The sequence below is a fragment of the Sminthopsis crassicaudata genome, chromosome 1, assembly GCF_048593235.1.
Source record: "Sminthopsis crassicaudata isolate SCR6 chromosome 1, ASM4859323v1, whole genome shotgun sequence".
Taxonomy (NCBI): Eukaryota; Metazoa; Chordata; class Mammalia; order Dasyuromorphia; family Dasyuridae; genus Sminthopsis; species Sminthopsis crassicaudata.
Window position 1 is genome coordinate 462543784 of NC_133617.1, and position 18955 is coordinate 462562738.

Below are 18955 nucleotides of genomic sequence, written 5' to 3' on the forward strand. Positions count from 1 at the left end.
GAGATATTTGAGGGACCAAATCTAGCTTCTGCAGCTTCCTCCTTATCTGGGGCAGATTGTTTAACATTAACATCTTCCCAGAACAGATCCAAGGAGGGTCTTTGATGAGGTATATACCTAATGATGAGGTTTATACCTCAATAAAATTAAGATTAATTGAGGTTTAGCATCAGCGAGAGTCCCCTGTAAATGAATTTACAGGCCCGAAAACCTAGATTGATAAAAAGAGGTTTATTGCAGGATTTGGAAGTAAGGTTAAAGTCTGGTTAATATTAGATAGAGGAAGAAATACACCATAAGTGGCGGGACAGAGAGTCTGTGATGCAAAGCATAGTTGTTGGCATCTTTCAACTCTCCGCCAAGGGATTATTTCGGCTTGGCTCTTTTATTTGCTTGAAGGGGCATATGGGTGGAGCCCAGGTTGATTCCTCGAAGGCCAGAACCCCACAGGTGGGGATCTGAGCAGATCATTAGAATGGGGGCTGAAAACCTAAGCCAGCTCAGATTTGTGGGGGCTGGGTGCAGCCTAAACTGGCTCTGATAGGATCTCTCCTCTTGGAATACAAAAGGTTGGTTTTGACCAGATCTTGAAATCAAAGGTCAGTCCTAAAGGAAGTTAGAGATCAGACAAGGAATCTTAAAGGGGCTCAGTATTGGCTTTGGTTCCCTCAAAAGACTGGGTAGGGTCCTTAGAGTAATGGTCAGATTTTTCTGCAATCTGGGAGAGATTTGACATATCCTGAGGAAGAGAAAAAAAGCTGGAAGTCCCAGGATTTAGTTCATGTGAGAGAGAGATAGGGTTTTTTTGTGTGTATGTGTTTTAAAATATATATTCATTCATTCATTTGTTTGGGTTTTTTTTTATTTATAAAACATATGCATAGGTAATTTTTCAACATTGATCCTTGCAAAACCTTCTGTTCCAACTTTTCCCCTGCTTCCCCCCAGCCTTTCCCCTAGATGATATATGTTAAATCCAATATATATACATATATATATATATATATATATATATATATATATATATATATATGTATATATATATATATACACACACACACATATATTTATATAGTTATCTTGTTGCACAAGAAAAATCGGATCTAGAAAGAAAGAAAAAAAAACCTGAGAAGGAAAATAAAAATGTAAGCAAACAATAACAGAAAGAGTGGAAATGCTATGTTGTGGTCCACACTCATTTTCCATAGTTCTCTATTTGGATGTAACTGATTCTCTTTATTAATGAACAATTGTTGAAGAGAGTCACATCCATCAGAGTTGATCATTGTATAATCTTTTTTTTTTTTTGTAGGTGCTTAATAAATGTTTATTAAAGGAAATTGAAATCAGCCATGTTACCAAAAAAAAAAAAAAAAGAGAGAGAAAAGTAAAGAAGAAAAAAAAATCTGAATTCAGAGTATTGATCAATTCTCTTTCTGGATGTAGATAACATTTTTCATAATGATTCCTTTGGAATTGTCATGGATCATTATGCTGATCAAAGTAGTTAAGACCTTCACAATTGATCACAAATCACAATTGATCACAATTACACTATTGATATTACCATGGATACTGTTCTCAGGGTTCTGCTCATTTCACTTTATATCACTTGTAGTGTTTTTCTCAATTCATTTTTTATGGCAAAATAGTATTCATTCACAGTCATATATACAACTTGTTTAGCCATTTCCCAACTGATGGGTATCCCTTTAAATTCCAACTTTTGATATCATAAAAATTGCTACTATGAATATTTGGAGTTTTTTTTTTGTTTTTTTTTTTTTTTATTTTGTTGTGCAATTAAAGCTCTTGGTAGATTTTATTTTTTAAAAATTATTATTAATAGCTTTTTATTTACAAAACATATGCTTGGGTACTTTTTCAACATTGGCCTTTGCAAAACCTTCTGTTCCAACTTTTTCCCTCCTTCCCCCCCACTCCCTCCCCAGATGGCAGGTAGTCTAATACATGTTAAATATGTTAAAGTATATGTTAAATCCAAATATGTATATGTATTTATACAGTTATCTTGCTATACAAGAAAAATCAGATCTAGAAAGAAAGAAAAAAATCTGAGAAGGAAAACAAGAATGTAAGCAAACAATTACAGAAAGAGTGGAAATGCTATGTTGTGGTTCACACTCATTTCCCATAGTTCCCTCTCTGGGTGTAGCTGATTCTCTTCATTACTGAACAATTAGAATTGGTTTGAATCATCTCATTGTTGAAGAGAGCCACGTCCATCAGAGTTATCATCATATAATCTTGTTGTTGCAATATATATAATGATCTTCTGATTCTGCTTATTTCACTTAGCATCAATTCATGTAAGTCTTTCCAAGCCTCTCAGAAATCCTCCTGTTGGTAATTTTTTACAGAACCATAATATTCCATAACATTCATATACCACAATTTATTCAGCCATTCTCCAACTGATGGGCATCCATTCGTTTTCTAGTTTCTAACCACTACAAAAAGGGCTGCCACAAACATTTGTACACCTGTGGGTCACTTTCCCTTCTTTAAGATCTCTTTGGGATATAGGCCCAGTAGTAACTTTGCTGGATAAAAGGGTATGCACAGTTTGATAAACTTTTTGAGCATAATTCCAAATTGCTCTCTAAATTCAGTCATAATTCCACCAACAGTATATCAGTGTCCCAGTTTTCTCACGTCCCCTCCAACATATGTCAACTATCTTTTCTTGTCATCTTAGCCAATCTGAGAGGTAGTGTATATCTCAGTGTGTGTCTTAATTTTCATTTCTCTGATCAATAGTGATTTGGAGCACCTTTTCATCATGGCTGGAAATAGTTTCAATTTCTTCATCTTGAAAATTGTCTTCATATCCTTTGATCATTTATCAACTGGAGAATGGCTTGATTTCTTGCAAATTAGAGTCAATTCTCTCTATATTTGTGAAATGAGTCCTTTATCAGAATCTTTGACTGTAAAAATGTTTTCCCAGTTTGATTCCCTTCTAATCTTGTCTGCATTAGTTTTGTTTGTACAAAATCTTTTTAATTTAATATAATCAACATTTTCTATTTTGTGATCAGTAATGGTCTCTAGTTCTTATTTGGTCACATATTCCTTCCTCCTCCACAGGTCTGAGAGGTAGACATCCTATCCTCTTATAATTTATTTATAATCTCATTATTTATGTCTAGATCATGAACCCATTTTGATCTTATCTTGGTATACAGTGTTAAGTGTGGGTCAGTGCCTAGTTTCTGCCATACTAGTTTCCAATTTTTCCAGCAGTTTTTGTCAAATAGTGAATTCTTATCCCCAAAATTGGGATATTTGGGTTTGTCAAACACTAGATTGCTATAGTTATTGACTATTTTGTCCTGTGAACCTATCCTATTCCACTTATCAACTAGTCTATTTCTTAGCCAATGCCAAATGGTTTTGATGACTGCTGCTTTATAATATAGCTTTAGATCAGGTACAGCTAGGCCACCTTCATTTGATTTTTTTTTTTCATTACTTCTCTTGAAATTCTTGACCTTTTAGTTCTTCCAGATGAATTTTGTTGTTATTTTTTTCTAGATCATAAAATAGTTTCTTGGGAGTTTGATTGGTATAGCACTAATGGATTCGTTTAAGTAGTATTGTCATCTTTATTACATTCTCTCGACCTATCCAAGAGCACTTGATATTTTCCCCATTGTTTAGATCTGACTTTATTTGTGTGGAAAGTGTTTTATATAAAAGTTTTGGTCATACAGTTCTGACTTTCCCTTGGCAGATAGATTCCCAAATATTTTATACTATTGACAGTTATTTAAAATGGAATTTCTTTGTATCTCTTGCTGTTGGATTTTGTTAGTGCTGTATAAAAATGCTGATGATTTATGTGGATTTATTTTGTATCCTTCAACTTTGCTAAAGTTGTGGATTATTTCTTTTTTTTTAACTTTATTATATATATGTGTGTGTGTATATATATATACATATACATTTTTTTATTATAGATTTTTATTTAGAAGATATATGCATAGGTAATTTTTCAGCATTGACAATTGTAAAACCTTTTGTTCCAGCTTTTCCCTTCCTCCCCACCCCCTTCCCCAGAAGGCAGGTTGACCAATACATGTTAAATATGTTAAAATATAAGTTAAATACAATATATGCATACATGTCCATACAGTTATTTTGCTGTATAAAAAGAATTGGACTTTGAAATAGTGTACAGTTAGCCTGTGAAGGAAATAAAAAATGCAGGCAGACAAAAATAGAGGGATTGGGAATTCTATGTAGTGGTTCATAGTCATCTCCCAGAGTTCTTTTAGTGGATGTAGCTGGTTCAATTCATTACTACTCTATTGGAACTGATTTGGTTCATCTCATTGTTGAAGATGGCCACATTCATCAGAATTGATCATTATATAGTATTGTTGTTGAAGTATATAATGATCTCCTGGTCTTGCTCATTTCACTCAGCATCAGTTCATGTAAGTCTCTCGAGGCCTTTTTGAAATAAATCCTGCTGGTCATTTCTTACAGAACAATATTATTCATATAAGTTGTGGATTATTTCTAATAGCTTTTTAGTAGATTCTCTGAGTTTGAGAGAAATAGAGTTAAAGAGATATTGCAGGACATAGTCCTGGTCTGAAAGGGACTTAGAAGCCTCCTCATATGGACTGCATAGGGATACAGAAGTAGGGCTCCCTACCTTCAAAGGGGCTGGAAGAAGGGAGTTTGATTTCCTTCCAGCAAATTTAAGCAACATCCTACAATGCTGTTTTAATTTAAGCTTTTTAGGTTTGAAACCTTTCAATCCTAATTTGTTTCTGCCTAAGGAAAAATCCTTAGAAACAGAAGTGTTTTGCCCCATTTTGCAGAAAGCCTTAGTTTTCCTGATTCTATAGTTCTTCATCCTTTTGTAATCGTTTCTAGAGATGGAGAGATGATAAACTGCTCCCTAAGTAGGGGGGCCTTTTTGTCAGAGAATGCAGGTATTCTCATTCATGGAATACACCTGGCTGACCAAGTCCCAGACCTGTCTAAAAATATGCTACTCAAAGGTTGCTTAAAGATGCTCAGACAAAAGAGTTCCCTCTTCACAATTACTCTATTTAAACAGAGTGGTCAGGGAATTGGTTATATCTAGTAATAACAGTTGGGTTTCTTCTGGACAGGGCAAGATAATTCACATCAGTTTTATGTAACTGATGATGATGTGGGTGATATAGACCCAGATAATGGCAGGCACCAAAAATTGGGCATTGGTCACGTGAAGAATTCACAGTGACTATTCTCTTTGACAAAATGTAGATTTATTTGGGGAAGAGGTTACAGACAAAATGAAGTGATACAATAGACAGCAAGAATGGTAAATATGAAATGGAGCATAGAAAGGCAAGTTCCTCTGGAATTCACAATTACTCAGTAGAAAGGGAGTACCCCATGAGGTTGGGTTATGCCCTTGGTTGGCAGGCTAAATCCTGAAAGGGACTTAGTGCCCTAAAAGAATGTTAGCTGAGAGGAGAAGTGGGATCGGGAAGCATAGCAGAGTTAGGAGAGCTACCATGTGACATGGGGGAAGAGAAAAGGGGAAGGGTTTTACAAGGCAGAATGATCTAGAAGAGGACAATAGCCATGGGATGGCCCTAAGGAGATTTTATAGGGAAAATTTAACCTCAGCGACATGACTGGGATTTTTGATAGTGTATGGCAAGGTAAGACTTCTTGGGTGGGTCTCAGTTTGACATAACTTGGATTTCTAACTGGAGGCTACCCCAGAGGATGAGACCATGGAACTAAACTGATCTCTATTAGTACCTTCTCCCTGCATGTCTCAGGTATTAATTTTTATCAATTTCCCCATTCTTTTAATTTGTTAAGTCTTTTGAAAAGTAGGCTTGGGGGTACCTGAATAGTAGGGGATCAGACCAATGTTGAAATTTAGTAAGTGCCAAAAAACTGGGAGTGAAATAAAGTGGTCTATGGCATTGAAGATGAACTGAAATTAATGTTATCATAGAGGTAAAAAATTTGTTATAGAAGAGAATAGCACAAAGTCAATTACTGGGGATTCAATCAGTTTTTCCTCCAAATAAATGGAGTATGGGGCAATAATCTCATTTTCTGAAACTATATTGTGCTGAGAATAGATGTAGAGCTGATTTGGAGGAGTGCGCCAGGAAGTGACTGAAGTGAGTTATTAAGTGAGGTTCTGAGTCAGGTGTGTAATGACCATATTAGTACCCTGGATATCTTAGAATCAGCCAGAGTCAGGATAAGCAAAGGTCCTTGGTCGTTATTCTTCGTCTTTAGTGGTAGAAGTGAAGGGAATGGACACACAGGATCTCTGCAACCTCACCTCTTCGTCTCCCTCCCAGAAGTGACTCTAGCTAGTCTTATTCCACCCTCTAGTCCCTCCTACAGTTCTCTGTATACACCAAACGATTGGGCCAGCACAGAATAGTGGGAAGGGCCATTTTCCAAGCATAATCTAATAGAGTATTGTCCAATCGGTAACTAGCCTTAAATGCTCGGTTGTCCAACTTCAGTGCATCAACTCAATTTCAGCCCTTTACAGCAGGTTCCTGAAACTAGTCAATAAAGCTGTCAAGTTCTGGTCATTTGAAGGTGAATTGATCAAGGCCTTAGTGTCATTTAGACAGTAAAGGGGTTGGTTGAGTGGCCAAGGACACATGTGCCAGAGTGTTCAAAAGAATTTAGGCATTGGGTAGAGAGGATCACAGGTTGAGATCAGGTTTTGTCCTAGTATGACCAAAACTTATCCTATCCAACACTGACAGGAACCCACATGATGGGGCAGGGATAGCTTAAGAGAGAACTGGGAAGAGCAGAACTCTCATCCCTGAGAGATGTGCTTAAAGGAAACATAATCTTCACCTCTGAAGACAGAGTCTGTCAGGCAGAGTGGAGATAATAATAAATTTTAAGTGCCTTAGACATAGTTTGGGTGACATGAAGGCTGGTCATTCTGTAAAGAGCTGGGCAGTCTAGTAGAGACTTGCTGACCTGGCTCTTCCTCCTGAGGAATTTTCTCTGCATCAGGAGTAAATACTGGTTTAATTGGGGAGATATGACATCAGCAGGGAAATAATAACTTGGGAGTTTGACAACATAACATGGCTTTTCTGTCTGGGGGTGGGGTTTCCAGAGATTCCCATTTAGGATGGGACTTGAATTAGTGTTATAACAGCCTCTTTTGTGGATGTATCAGCAAGCCATTTTCCTATGGCTTGGTTTGTGCATATCTAATAAGTTATTTAAAAAACATGCTTGTGCCACAGACACACAAGACAAACATGTTATTCCCTATTAGGTTATATAGAATTGACTTTTTGCATGGATATAACAGAAAAACTCTAAGTTGCATTTCTTAGAAAGAAACTTAGCACTAAAATTCTCTTAAGTCACACTGCATGAGACAGATGGCTGCCATCAGTAGTTAAATATTCTTACATTTTGAAAGTTTTAGAGACCTTATACCAATATATTTCTAATAAGATATAGGCAAATATATAAGTAACAGGCAGATGAGGCCAAATATTCATCTACCTAATAATAGAAAGTGTCATTTACCTAATAACTACACATTTTCAGATAAAAAACAGAAAGATTTTATACTTAAATTTTGCTCATGTTTTTTAAGCTGTTCTTTTACTCTGAATATAAAGATTTGCTATAAGAGAAAAAGAGCTGAGACAGGACAAAGCATCCTTAGCTGGCTGACTTCAGGTATGAAAACCACGGGTGAATTCTACATCTTGCCAGATTCAGGAATAGGTGGAAGTAATTCCTATGGAAAGGAACTTAATTTTGGGAATAGAGTTAGAAGGATCTGACCTCAAATAAAGTTCAAAGAGCTATACTTCAAACTCTTTTTAACCTAGATTAATAAACCACCACCTTCTGATGTTCCTCGGAATGTTTTTGTTTTTGTTTTTGTTTTTATATTGGTCCTCATCTATACCTGGATTCCTACTCAAGAAATATTAGTTATAATCCTCCAAGTTTTTTTTCTCTCAATTTGCCCAATCTCATATCAGATGCTTTATATCTAAAAAGAAAAAAACATACAAATCATTGTTCCTAACGCTAATGTGGCAGGAGGCAGTAAACAATGAGATCATGATGTACTTAATAAATATTAAAATAATTTGCTGAATGAATTTTAAAATAACCATTTTCAGAGAATTTGCAGTTAATCTGAAATATAATAAATTTCTCTTAGAAGTTTTTTGCATTACTAAGCAGTAAAACCTTGATACAATATCTTATCTAAATGATCTTTAGGATTACAGAAATTTTGTTCTTAAAACAACCACCACAGACTTGAAAAATAAAAACAAATATTCAGTTATTAATACCATGTAAACATAGTTATACTTTCCAGCAAGGGGTCCCAGAGGAAGAGCTGAGCCATGAGTAAGATTCTTTCTACCTTCCCCAATAATCAATGAAGTAGGGGAAAAGCTCAAAAAAAAAGATGTACAGAGGTTTGAGGGATAGACCAAAGAGTTCCAACCTCACAATCACTCTTTTCAAACGGGATAGTCTAGGAATTTTGTTATATCTGATAATAGCCATTTGGGTTTCTTCATAATTTGGAAAAATGTGTGATAAAAAAGTCCTTTCTTCTGATCATATCCTGCTTTGTTCATCTTAATATTTCCAGTATCTTAATATATCCAGTATTTGTTCATCTTAATATTTCCTTTGTTTAGTCAGTTAATGTTCTTGTTTATTCCTTTCTCTTTGCATATTATTTTTGGATGGCAAGACTGTTATAAGAACAGTCAAAAAATATATGCCTATAAATGGTATTTTTAGATTTTTAAAGCTGTGTCTATAAGGTATTTAGTAAAAAGTATATACTTATTACTTTAGTGGGAAAAGAACTTTAGAATTGATTTTAGGTGAACTATGTTCAAATTCCATTTATGTTCCTTATAAACTGTTCCCCTATGAGTATACCATTTAATTAACTTCTTTGAATTTCTTTTTCTTCTTCTAGAAAATTATATTGATCACAATTATAGTAATTACCACACAGGACTTCTATGAGGAAAATAGTTTGTTGATATTAAAGGGACTATAGAAGTACAAATTGTTTCATGAGACATTTTCTACATTTTGTTATTTAGTTCTTGAGACAATTTTATTTCTCCTAGCAAAGTGGGTGTTTATATTTTCAAATTTCTTTCAGATTGGGACATTGGACCTGAAGTGGAATTCATTCCAATGTGGGGAACTACTATAGACGAATCATCTCAGGAGACACTAATGGAAAGAACTATGGGGCATAATTCCTGGGACTCTAGACTAGAAGAAGCTTTTAAATGTTATGGCTCACTAATGAGGTATCAGGGTCATCAAGAAAGGCTCAATTTGAAGCAAGTAACAATCACACATGAAGAAACTTTAAGTATGGAAAGAGACTCTGAAAAGAGTGAATTTGGGGGATGCTTCAGTCTGAGCTCAATCCTAATTACACAACAGAGAGTTCCTATAGTAAATCAGTCAATCAACAGTCATTTATTAGGTGCCTACTATGTGCCAGGCACTGTGTTAGGCATTGGAAATACAAATAAAATAAATGAGACAATTCCTAATCCTTATAGCTTTGACACACATGGAAAGAGTTTCCAAGATAACTCAGAATTAAATAAATGTCAAAAAATCTACACAGGAAATTATAGATTGATGTATAATGAATTTGGGGAAGCCTTCAGCCAGATTTCACAATTTAACCTTCAGCATGCTGGTCATTCTGGAGAGAAACCCTATAAATGTAGTGAATGTGGGAAAGCCTTTACCCAAAGGGCAAGCCTCACTCAACATCAGAGAATTCATTCTGGAGAGAAACCTTTTAAATGTAATGAATGTGGGAAGGCCTTCACCCAGAGGGCACATCTAACTCAACATTTGTTTACTCATAATGGTGAGAAACCTTTTAAGTGTTATCAGTGTGGGAAAGCCTTTATCCAGATCTCACAGCTTAATATTCATCAAAGAATTCATTCTGGTGTGAGATCCTATATCTGTAATGATTGTGGGAAAGCTTTCACCCAGAGGACAAATCTTACTCAACATCAGAGAATTCATTCTGGGGAGAAGCCTTTTAAATGTAATGAATGTGGGAAAGCCTTTACTCAGAGGGCACACCTTACACAACATATGTTTACTCACAGTGGATCTAAACCTTTTAAGTGTAATGAATGTGGAAAAGCTTATAGTCAGCTTTCACAGCTTAATGTTCATCGAAGAATTCATTCTGGAGAGAAATCCTATAAGTGTAATGAATGTTCAAAAGTCTTTCCCATGTGGGCAGAACTTACTAGACATCTGAGAACTCATTCTGGAGAGAAACCTTACAAATGTAATGAATGTGGGAAAGCCTTTACTCAGAGGGCAAGCCTTACTCAACATCACAGAATTCATTCTGGCGAGAAACCTTATAAGTGTAATGAATGTGGGAAAGCCTTTACTAAGAGAGCACATCTTACTCAGCATCAGTTTACTCATAGTGGAGAGAAACCATTTAAGTGTAATGAATGTGGGAAAGCCTATGGTCAATTTTCACAGCTTAATATTCACCTAAGAATTCATTCTGGAGAAAGATCATATAAGTGTAATGAATGTGGGAAAGCCTTCACTCAAAGGGCAAGTCTTACTCAACATCAGAGAATTCATTCTGGAGAAAAACCATATAAATGTAATGAATGTGGGAAAGCTTTCACCCAAAGAGCACATCTAACTCAACATCAGTTTACTCATAATGGAGAGAAACATTTTAAGTGCAATGAATGTGGAAAAGCCTATAGCCAGATTTCACAGCTCAATATTCATCGAAGAATTCATTCTGGAGAGAAATCCTATAAATGTAATGAATGTGAGAAAATTTTCCCCAAGTGGGCAGACCTTAATCGACATCAGAGAATTCATTCTGGAGAGAAACCATATAAATGTAATGAATGTGAGAAAGCCTTTACCCAGAGGGCACACCTTAGTCGACATTTGCTTACTCATAGTGGAGAGAAACCGTTTAAGTGCAGTGACTGTGGAAAAGCTTTCACCCAAAGAGCATATGCTCTTCAACATCAGAGAATTCATTTGGGAGAAAAGTGCCTTACACCTAGTAGGAGCTTAATAAACATTTGTGAATTGAAGTGAATTAAAATGCTTTTATTGATGTCAAACTCAAATAGAAATGGGAGCTTTGATATGTAACCAACATATTGTCCCTGTGCCAATATATTGACTTAATTTTAAAATGTAATGTTATTAATCTATTGTGTTTTTATTTATTTGGTTCAGTATTATTCCCAATTACATTTTAATCTGGTTGCTGTACTCGCAGGTTTTAACAGTACTAGTCTAATTACTCTGTCACATAAGAAAAGGTTCTTAATAAAACCACATTTTTTTTTTTTTTTTTTTTTTGGCCACACCAATTTTAAATTAGTTTAACTTCCCTTTCTAGCTTATGATTCACCCACTGATAACTGTGCCCTAAGATTATTTTCCCCCCAGAAATAGTTTATTCATTTATAGATCAGCTTGCAGACTCTTTTAGTTCTGAAAATGGGGATGCTTTGCCCTTTTCCAGTCCTGTGAAACTTCTTCCTAAAGCTCTCATAAATTATTGATAGTGGCTCAGTTGTGAGATCTACCAATTCATTTAGTATGCTAGTGGGGATCAACTAGTGATTTGAACTCATTGAGAGTAGCTAGATGCTGCTTGAGTGTTTCCTCACTTATCTTGTTGCTATTAATTTTTCTTCTAGTCTTCCCAGTCCATAGAGCTTCTTGGAAGAGAAAACAATATAAGAGGTAAGTAGATCAGTCAGTCATTTAACTATCATCTCTTCTGATGATAAAGTATGCTCACTTCTGGGCTGAAGTGATAAACTAAATAGTTCATTAGTGAAACAGAATGAGACATACACTTTGAGACATGGGGTGGAGTGAAGGTAGATAGTGATAATTTATGATGCACAAAAGGGAAAAAACATTAATAAAACATTTAAGAATATATAGAACAGAAAAAAGTTAGAGAGTTATAAATAAGAATAGTTTTGTTTCAATCATGTTAAATTTAATATTTTTAAAATGTAAGACAGTTTATATTTCTGTTTGTATATTGAAATGTTAAAGTTCACATTAAAAATAAAATTAAATTTAAAAAAGCATATTACCATTAGTCTGTCCACTCTTAGCTGCAGTTGTTTCTTTGATCTTCCTCTTATCCAAAAATATAATTAAAACAACCCTTTTGTTATCCTTAGCATCATTGGTAGTTGCAGCTCATCCTAGGATTTTACATTTTTAGGGCTGTCCTTTTTTGTGTTCGATCTCAGTTGTTCTTCATGTGATTTAAGAACTGTAGTGATGAGATTCCTGTGTATCTGCACTACTCATTGGAAATTCCTTCTGTCTTCAGAATATTCTTGAGAGCTTTATGGTCCTTTTGGGCTAACTACTACTAAGTAATGCGTCATTGGATCCTACTTATTTTTTCTTTTAACTCTTTGAAGTATGTTCTGCTGAAATCTCAGTTGCATTCCAAATTTTGCTTGACTTTGATTTCCTCAAACACAAACTCTAGGAAGGAGTGACCATTAGTCTCCAAGGTCTCTGTCATTTCTGCTACAAAAGGTTAGTTGCTTCTTCTTTGTTGGGCAAAATTAGGTTCAGATGGATCAGTTCCTCTATTGCTTCTTACCTTTTGAAGATTGAAGTTAGTATGAATGCAAGTCACAAATTTATCATCTGCTGTACAATTGGTTGAGAGTTTAAATAGTTGAAGGTCTTTTTCATTATTTATGTTCCACATTTCATATTTTTTCTCAAACTCATCTATTTTCTCTAGGTGAATTAATATATTTTCTAATACACAAGTGGATCTGTAATCTCACATGAGCATTCAACAGTATCTTATCCATACCTGCCAATCTTTTGGTTCTCTTGTAACAATGTCTTCCCATAATTGAATCATAGGTATTCTACTTAATGTGCTGGAGCCTAATTTAAATTCTCTGATATTGCTGAGATACCAGTGAAATGCACAGACTTGCTCACTTATATTTCATTTAGTGGTGTATGATTGGACAAATGCTTTCTTTTTTTGTCTACACATGACTTTGATCAATGTAGAATCATAAATTTAGAATAAAAGGGGCCTCGGAAACCATCTAGTACAGTACCTGTCTTTGAAGAAAAGACTGTGTTTAAATGTGAATAGACTCAAGATGTAAAACTAAAGGAATCTCAGGGGCTATCTAATTTGATACTCCTTCATTTTAAAGATGAGAATATTGAGGTCCAGCATCAGAGACAGGATTTAAATCCATATCCTCTTAACTTTAAAGCCAGTACTCACCACTGTACCAGACTACTTCCTATATTTTTTGTATTTATATCACTTGTTTCTTTCTTAAGCTTTAAATGAAATTGAAGTTTTCTATTTTATCTTTCATGGTCATCTCTAATCCTTCGTACTACATTTATTGAAACTTTTTTACATTGTTATGTTCCAATGATTCCTTCCACTTACCAGAGAACCTTTCCTTATAACAACAAAGTATAATTAAGCAAACAAACATATATTGGCTATGTCTAATAGCAGAAACCTCATTCTTTTGTTATTGTCTTCTGCCTATCTTCCAAGAACCTTAGGTATAAAACTGGAAAGGGATCTGAGAGACTGCCCAGTCTCTCCCATTTTATAGTTGTGAAAACCAAGGTCCAGGCAGATTTAGTAGCTTGTCCAATAATTAGTCAGCAAGTATCAAAGTTGGGATTTAAACCCAGATTCTCTTTCTATTCTTCCATGCTGCTTTCCTAAGTCAAGATTTGACATGAAATTGGCCAATTCATAGTTTCAGTACTAATGAAGATCAGAAGGAGGTTCAGAAGAGAATGTAGGCAAGCTGGGCAACTTTGTTATTATTATGTTAAATATATACTTTTAAAAGCTGTATACAATAAAAGTTTATAGTTTCTTATTTTTAAAAACATAACATCAGTTTAATAGTGTACCACTGTTCCTAGAGCCCCTTCAAGATTGTCTGGTCATATTTGCCAAGCTATCCCAAGAATTTGGGATAAAGTTTCAGTTTAAGTATATTTTTGTTATTAATTGGAACCTTTCATATGGTACTGGTAATTTGCATTCTTTTAAAACTTAATATCCTTTGATCATTTTGGGGAATAATTCTCAAAATTCTCTTAACTGCTCTTAAAATATTGTATCAATTTCCTAAATATCTTAGGTTATCAGACATACATTGTATATTTTCTATGAAAAGTTTTTTCCAGTTAACAGCTTCTTATTCTAGCTTCATTGATTTTATTCTTTGTGCAAAAGCTTTTATATTTTATATAATTACAGTTGCCTATTTTATCTTTTATAATTACCTTTTATTATTTGTTTGATTGAGAATTTCCTCTTTAGTATATGTAGTTATGTAAGTTACTTTCTTGAATTCTTTGATAATTTTTATTTTTATGATATGATCTTTTATATTTAGGTCACATCTATTTGAAGATATAGATAGTATATGATATAAGCCTAACTTTTGCCAAACTGCTTTCCAATTTTCCTCAAACAATTCTTGTCAAATAGGGAATAGGGAATTCTTATTCCTGTAGTTTTGTATTCCTGGTCTTACTAAACTTGGCTACTAAGTTTACTTGCTTCTGAGTCTTGTTGAGTCTTGCTTAACAAATCTGTTTCATTGATCAAGCTTTCTATTCTTTTAACCAGCATCAAATTATTTGATGATTGTAGTTGTTCAGTTGTTTCAGTCATGACTCCTTCTTGACTCATTTGAGGCTTTCTTGGCAAAGTTACTGGAGAGGTTTGCCATTTCCTTCTCCAGTGGATCTATTTTTTCGGGTAATCATATGTCAAGTGACTTGCCCAGGGTCACACAGTTAAAAAGTGTCTTAAGGTTGCATTTGAATTCAGGTCTTCCTTATTCCAGATCCAGTGCTCTATCCATTGAACCACTGGCGGTCTTCTTATATGTAGATTACTGCTTTATGATATGATGTGGACTTGATCATGTTAGACCTTCTTTTCTATTTTTTTCCATTTCCCTTGAAATTCTTGACCTCCAGATATATTTTGTTACCATTTTGTCTAGTTCCATAAAGTTAACCTTGGTAAGTAAATTTGGACTGTTCAGAACAGCCATTAGGATGAGAGTTGCTTAAATCTGAGGAATTTTTAAATGATCAGTTTTTCTTAGCTATTTTAGTTTCTTTACTTAGTATTGAATGCCTCTCCAAATAACTAATTATCTGGTAACTTAAGTATTCATACTAGGGAGGGGAAAAGGAAACAAGTTTAAGAGTTACATATCCAAAAGAGATTATTATTAGTCAAGTAGGTATGGAAGGTGATATATTGTTAACCTCTAAATCTGTCAGATTGAGCCAGTGGTTTGGCCTCTCCACAGCTTTTTTTGTAGTAGGGCAGTTCTAAAAAAGATTTTTCACTTTCTTTTCATATTGGTAAAGTCCCTTATCTGACTTCTGTTCTAGACACTCTTTCTTCTTTAGGGGTTTCCAGGATAATAATTGGTACAAGATTATCTGTGATAGTGATTCTAGATCTCTGCTCTGGGATCTTTAGGTTGAAGAAGATTAGAGTAAGAGAGAGGAATGGATGAGATCAAGAGAGGGAATTCTTCCATCATTTAACCATGTTTTAGCTATAATGCCAAGCTCTCTGAGCTCAGCTGGACATTTGCAAAATAATTATTGAGCAAAAAGGAGGTAACTTTCTTTGTTGGCTATAGGGGTAAAAGCAAAAGAACAAGGAACAGTTAACATTGGATACATACCAATTAGCTGGCAAATGCCAGCAGAGTAACATTAGGTTATTCTCTCAAGTAAGAATCAAAAGCCACATAGAAGTGATTATTTTTCTTTCTTCTTAGATTCAATAGGGGAGAGGGAATAAACTTCTGATACACAAAGATCCTAACATGGGTATTTAGGCCTTACTTATAAATATATCTGTATAAATGTGTACATGTATGTAATAACAAGCAATATTCATTAATATACATTCCTCAGAGTAAAAAAGGATAGTACTTAGTGTTTACAGGATTTTCAGAAGCAAAACTATATGCTTAAACATCTAATAAGACAGAAATATAGAACGACTAAAATTAGATGTAAATGGGAAGAATTGAATAAGATAAAGTCTTGGACATACCTGTTGGTTTCATTAGTATGGCATTAAATTTAAAAATTAATTTAGATAGTATAATTTGTATTGGTACATCATAACATAATATCTCTCCAGTTTTTTTTTTTTAATTCATTTATTTTTGTAAGGAGTGTTTAGTAATGGTATTCACGTAAGTCTTCATTATGTCTTGGTAGGTTAACTCCCATATATTTTGCACTTTTTACTTATTGGAATTCCTTTCTTTACCTTCTGCTGGTGATTTTTTATAATAACTTTAGTTGAATCTTTGGTGATCTCTTAACTAATCTATCATATAATCTGCAAATAGTTTTACTTCCTGTTGCCCACATTTGTCAATTTCATTTTTCTTATCTCATTGCTATATAGTAATGTTTGAGACTAGCAATAATTCTGATATAATTTCATTTTGCAAAAGTATGGTTACATAAATATATTTTTATTGACACTAAATTAATTCAGAATGTCTGACTTTGACCAGAGTGAGCTGGTTTGCTTATCTGTGGAAAATTATTTCTTTCACATCCTATGCATGTGTTTTATTGATATTTTGAAATTTCTTTTTCAAATATTGTGGTTTCTAAGAATGAATATTGCTCAGAGGAAGTGTATAAAAGTTGTACCTTTTAAAGAGAACACACATCAATGATTATTAAAGATACTGAAGCAGTTTTTAAGGTGAGAAAAACATTTGAAAGTTTATTCAAGGCCTCAATGAAAACAGAATTTATCACACTAAAGCACAAAGGAAAGTGAGGTAGAAAATTAAAAGCAATATCAACAGACAAACTGTTACTATGATACAACTTTAAAAAATAGAGACCTCCAGAAAAATCTGACAGCTGAAGTGCTCAATACTGATTTTCTGGATAATATAGAAAAAGCATCTTGAAGTTGGAAGAACATTGAAAAGAACAATACAAAAATAGCTACTACCTGATTGCTAGAAAGAAAAAGGCATTTCTCACAGACAAGAGAATATAAAACTTGGAATATTGGAAGATTGGATAAAGGTAATTTTTACTAATGAATGCAGTTTTTCATTCAAAGTTATATCAAAATCATTGTCATAAGAAGACCAGTGAACCTTTATAATTTGGGTTACTTCATCAGACTGTAAAACATCATCAACCTATAAAAAAGTTTGGTGATTTTATTATTTCCAATATATTTGTGGGGAGTGTTATTGTCTCCTTTGAGGGAATGATGAACTTTGATAAATGTGTTGACATAGTGAGAAGTATAATTGTTCCAAAATTAAGAAATTCCCAAAATGGAGATAAAATGTTACAATAGGACTTGGCACAGTAGGTGAAAAACTTTATGTGTGAGGAATATAAACTTGTATCAGTAGCCTGGGAATTTGCCTACTTTAAGTCCCTCTTTGAAAACTTATGAGAGATTAATCAAAGCTAGTCTTGAAAAAGTGAGCTATATGTCAAAGTTATACTTAATATTTGATGTGATAAAACTAGTTTCATGTTGAATTAAAGAATATGTTGAAAATCTTGTAAACTGTGTAAAACTAATGCATAGAAAGAGAATATTAAAACTTTTTTTTAAAAATTGTGAAAAGTTGTAAGGTTTATTAGTTAATAAATTTAATTTTACTTTAAATCTGTTAGTTTGTATAACATATCTAGCTAGAATTTTTTTTTTAGCATCATATTAAATAATAAATGCCACAATAGACCTCCCTATTTTTATTTTTAAAGTCAACTAGACTTGAGATTTGTTCTGCTTGTCATATTCCTATTTCTTTTCCTAACATCAGTTTCTCATGGAAAACATCCATCCAAGTTGGATTGGATGACTTTTTCATCTCTTCTAATATAATATTTCTGATCTAAGACCTTTCTAATCTGAATTCAAACTTGCCCCCGAGGCCTGGTTTAAATCAGGTTTTTTCTCTAATCATGTTCTTAGCTTTTCTATGGGCTTAACCTCTCATAATCTAGCAACTTTTATAACTGCATAATCCTAGGTACAGTCTATCTCAATCAGACCTAACCTGTTTAACTCTGAACTCTTTTGCTGCTTCTTGTCACTGTGCAAAACTACTTTCAAGGATTGATTTATAAGAACTGATGGAGATTTAACTGAACAGAAAGAGTAAACTACATATGCAATAACAATAGCAAGATAAACAGCATGATGTAGTGAGAAAAAAATATTGAGATATCCTGGATTTGAATAATAACTCGTCAAGTGATCTATAATAAATAAAATGACTTTTGATTCACTTACTTCTGACTTAGCCACCCTTAGGCAATATATTCAAAGTATTTATCCCCACATAAACCTGAGTAGGTCACAATGGCTTCCTGACATGGGTGGGGTCTAAACAAGATTATTAAAGTTACAATCTCATTATCAACAAAGTCCTTAAAGAGACAACTTTTGAAATCGGAACTTTAGAAAAAAAGGGGGACTTCTGGGTCTTGCCAAATGGTTATTAATAATCATTTCTCTCATTTCCCCATTTAATTCTCTTGAGAGACATGATCTTAAGGAATCACTAATATTGGTGAGGTGTGAGAATTGAGGATAAAAGATCCCCTCTGGTTGATGTTGCAGATTCTTTGCAAAAGAATTCACAAACCCAAAATTTGTGTCAAAAGGGGATTTATTTGCACTAAGAAGACATCTTTCTTAGTGTGCAAAGAATCCTAGCAGGATAATTTTGCAAAGATGGGTTTACACTGAGAAGAAAATCTCTTCAGTAGTAGGCAAAATATT

General features: G+C 34.0%; 1 protein-coding gene across 2 annotated transcripts in view; it reads left to right on the forward strand.

Moving 5' to 3' along the window:
• LOC141550319 (uncharacterized) overlaps positions 1–17791 on the forward strand; it is a 31345-nt gene extending 13554 nt beyond the window's left edge. For both annotated transcript variants that reach the window (XM_074280831.1, XM_074280832.1), the window contains exon 6: positions 9200–17791. In XM_074280831.1, coding sequence (XP_074136932.1) covers positions 9200–11166 — 1967 coding nt within the window. In that variant the 3' untranslated portion in view covers positions 11167–17791. The remainder of the gene's footprint in view (positions 1–9199) is intronic.
• Positions 17792–18955: the final 1164 nt, after the last annotated feature.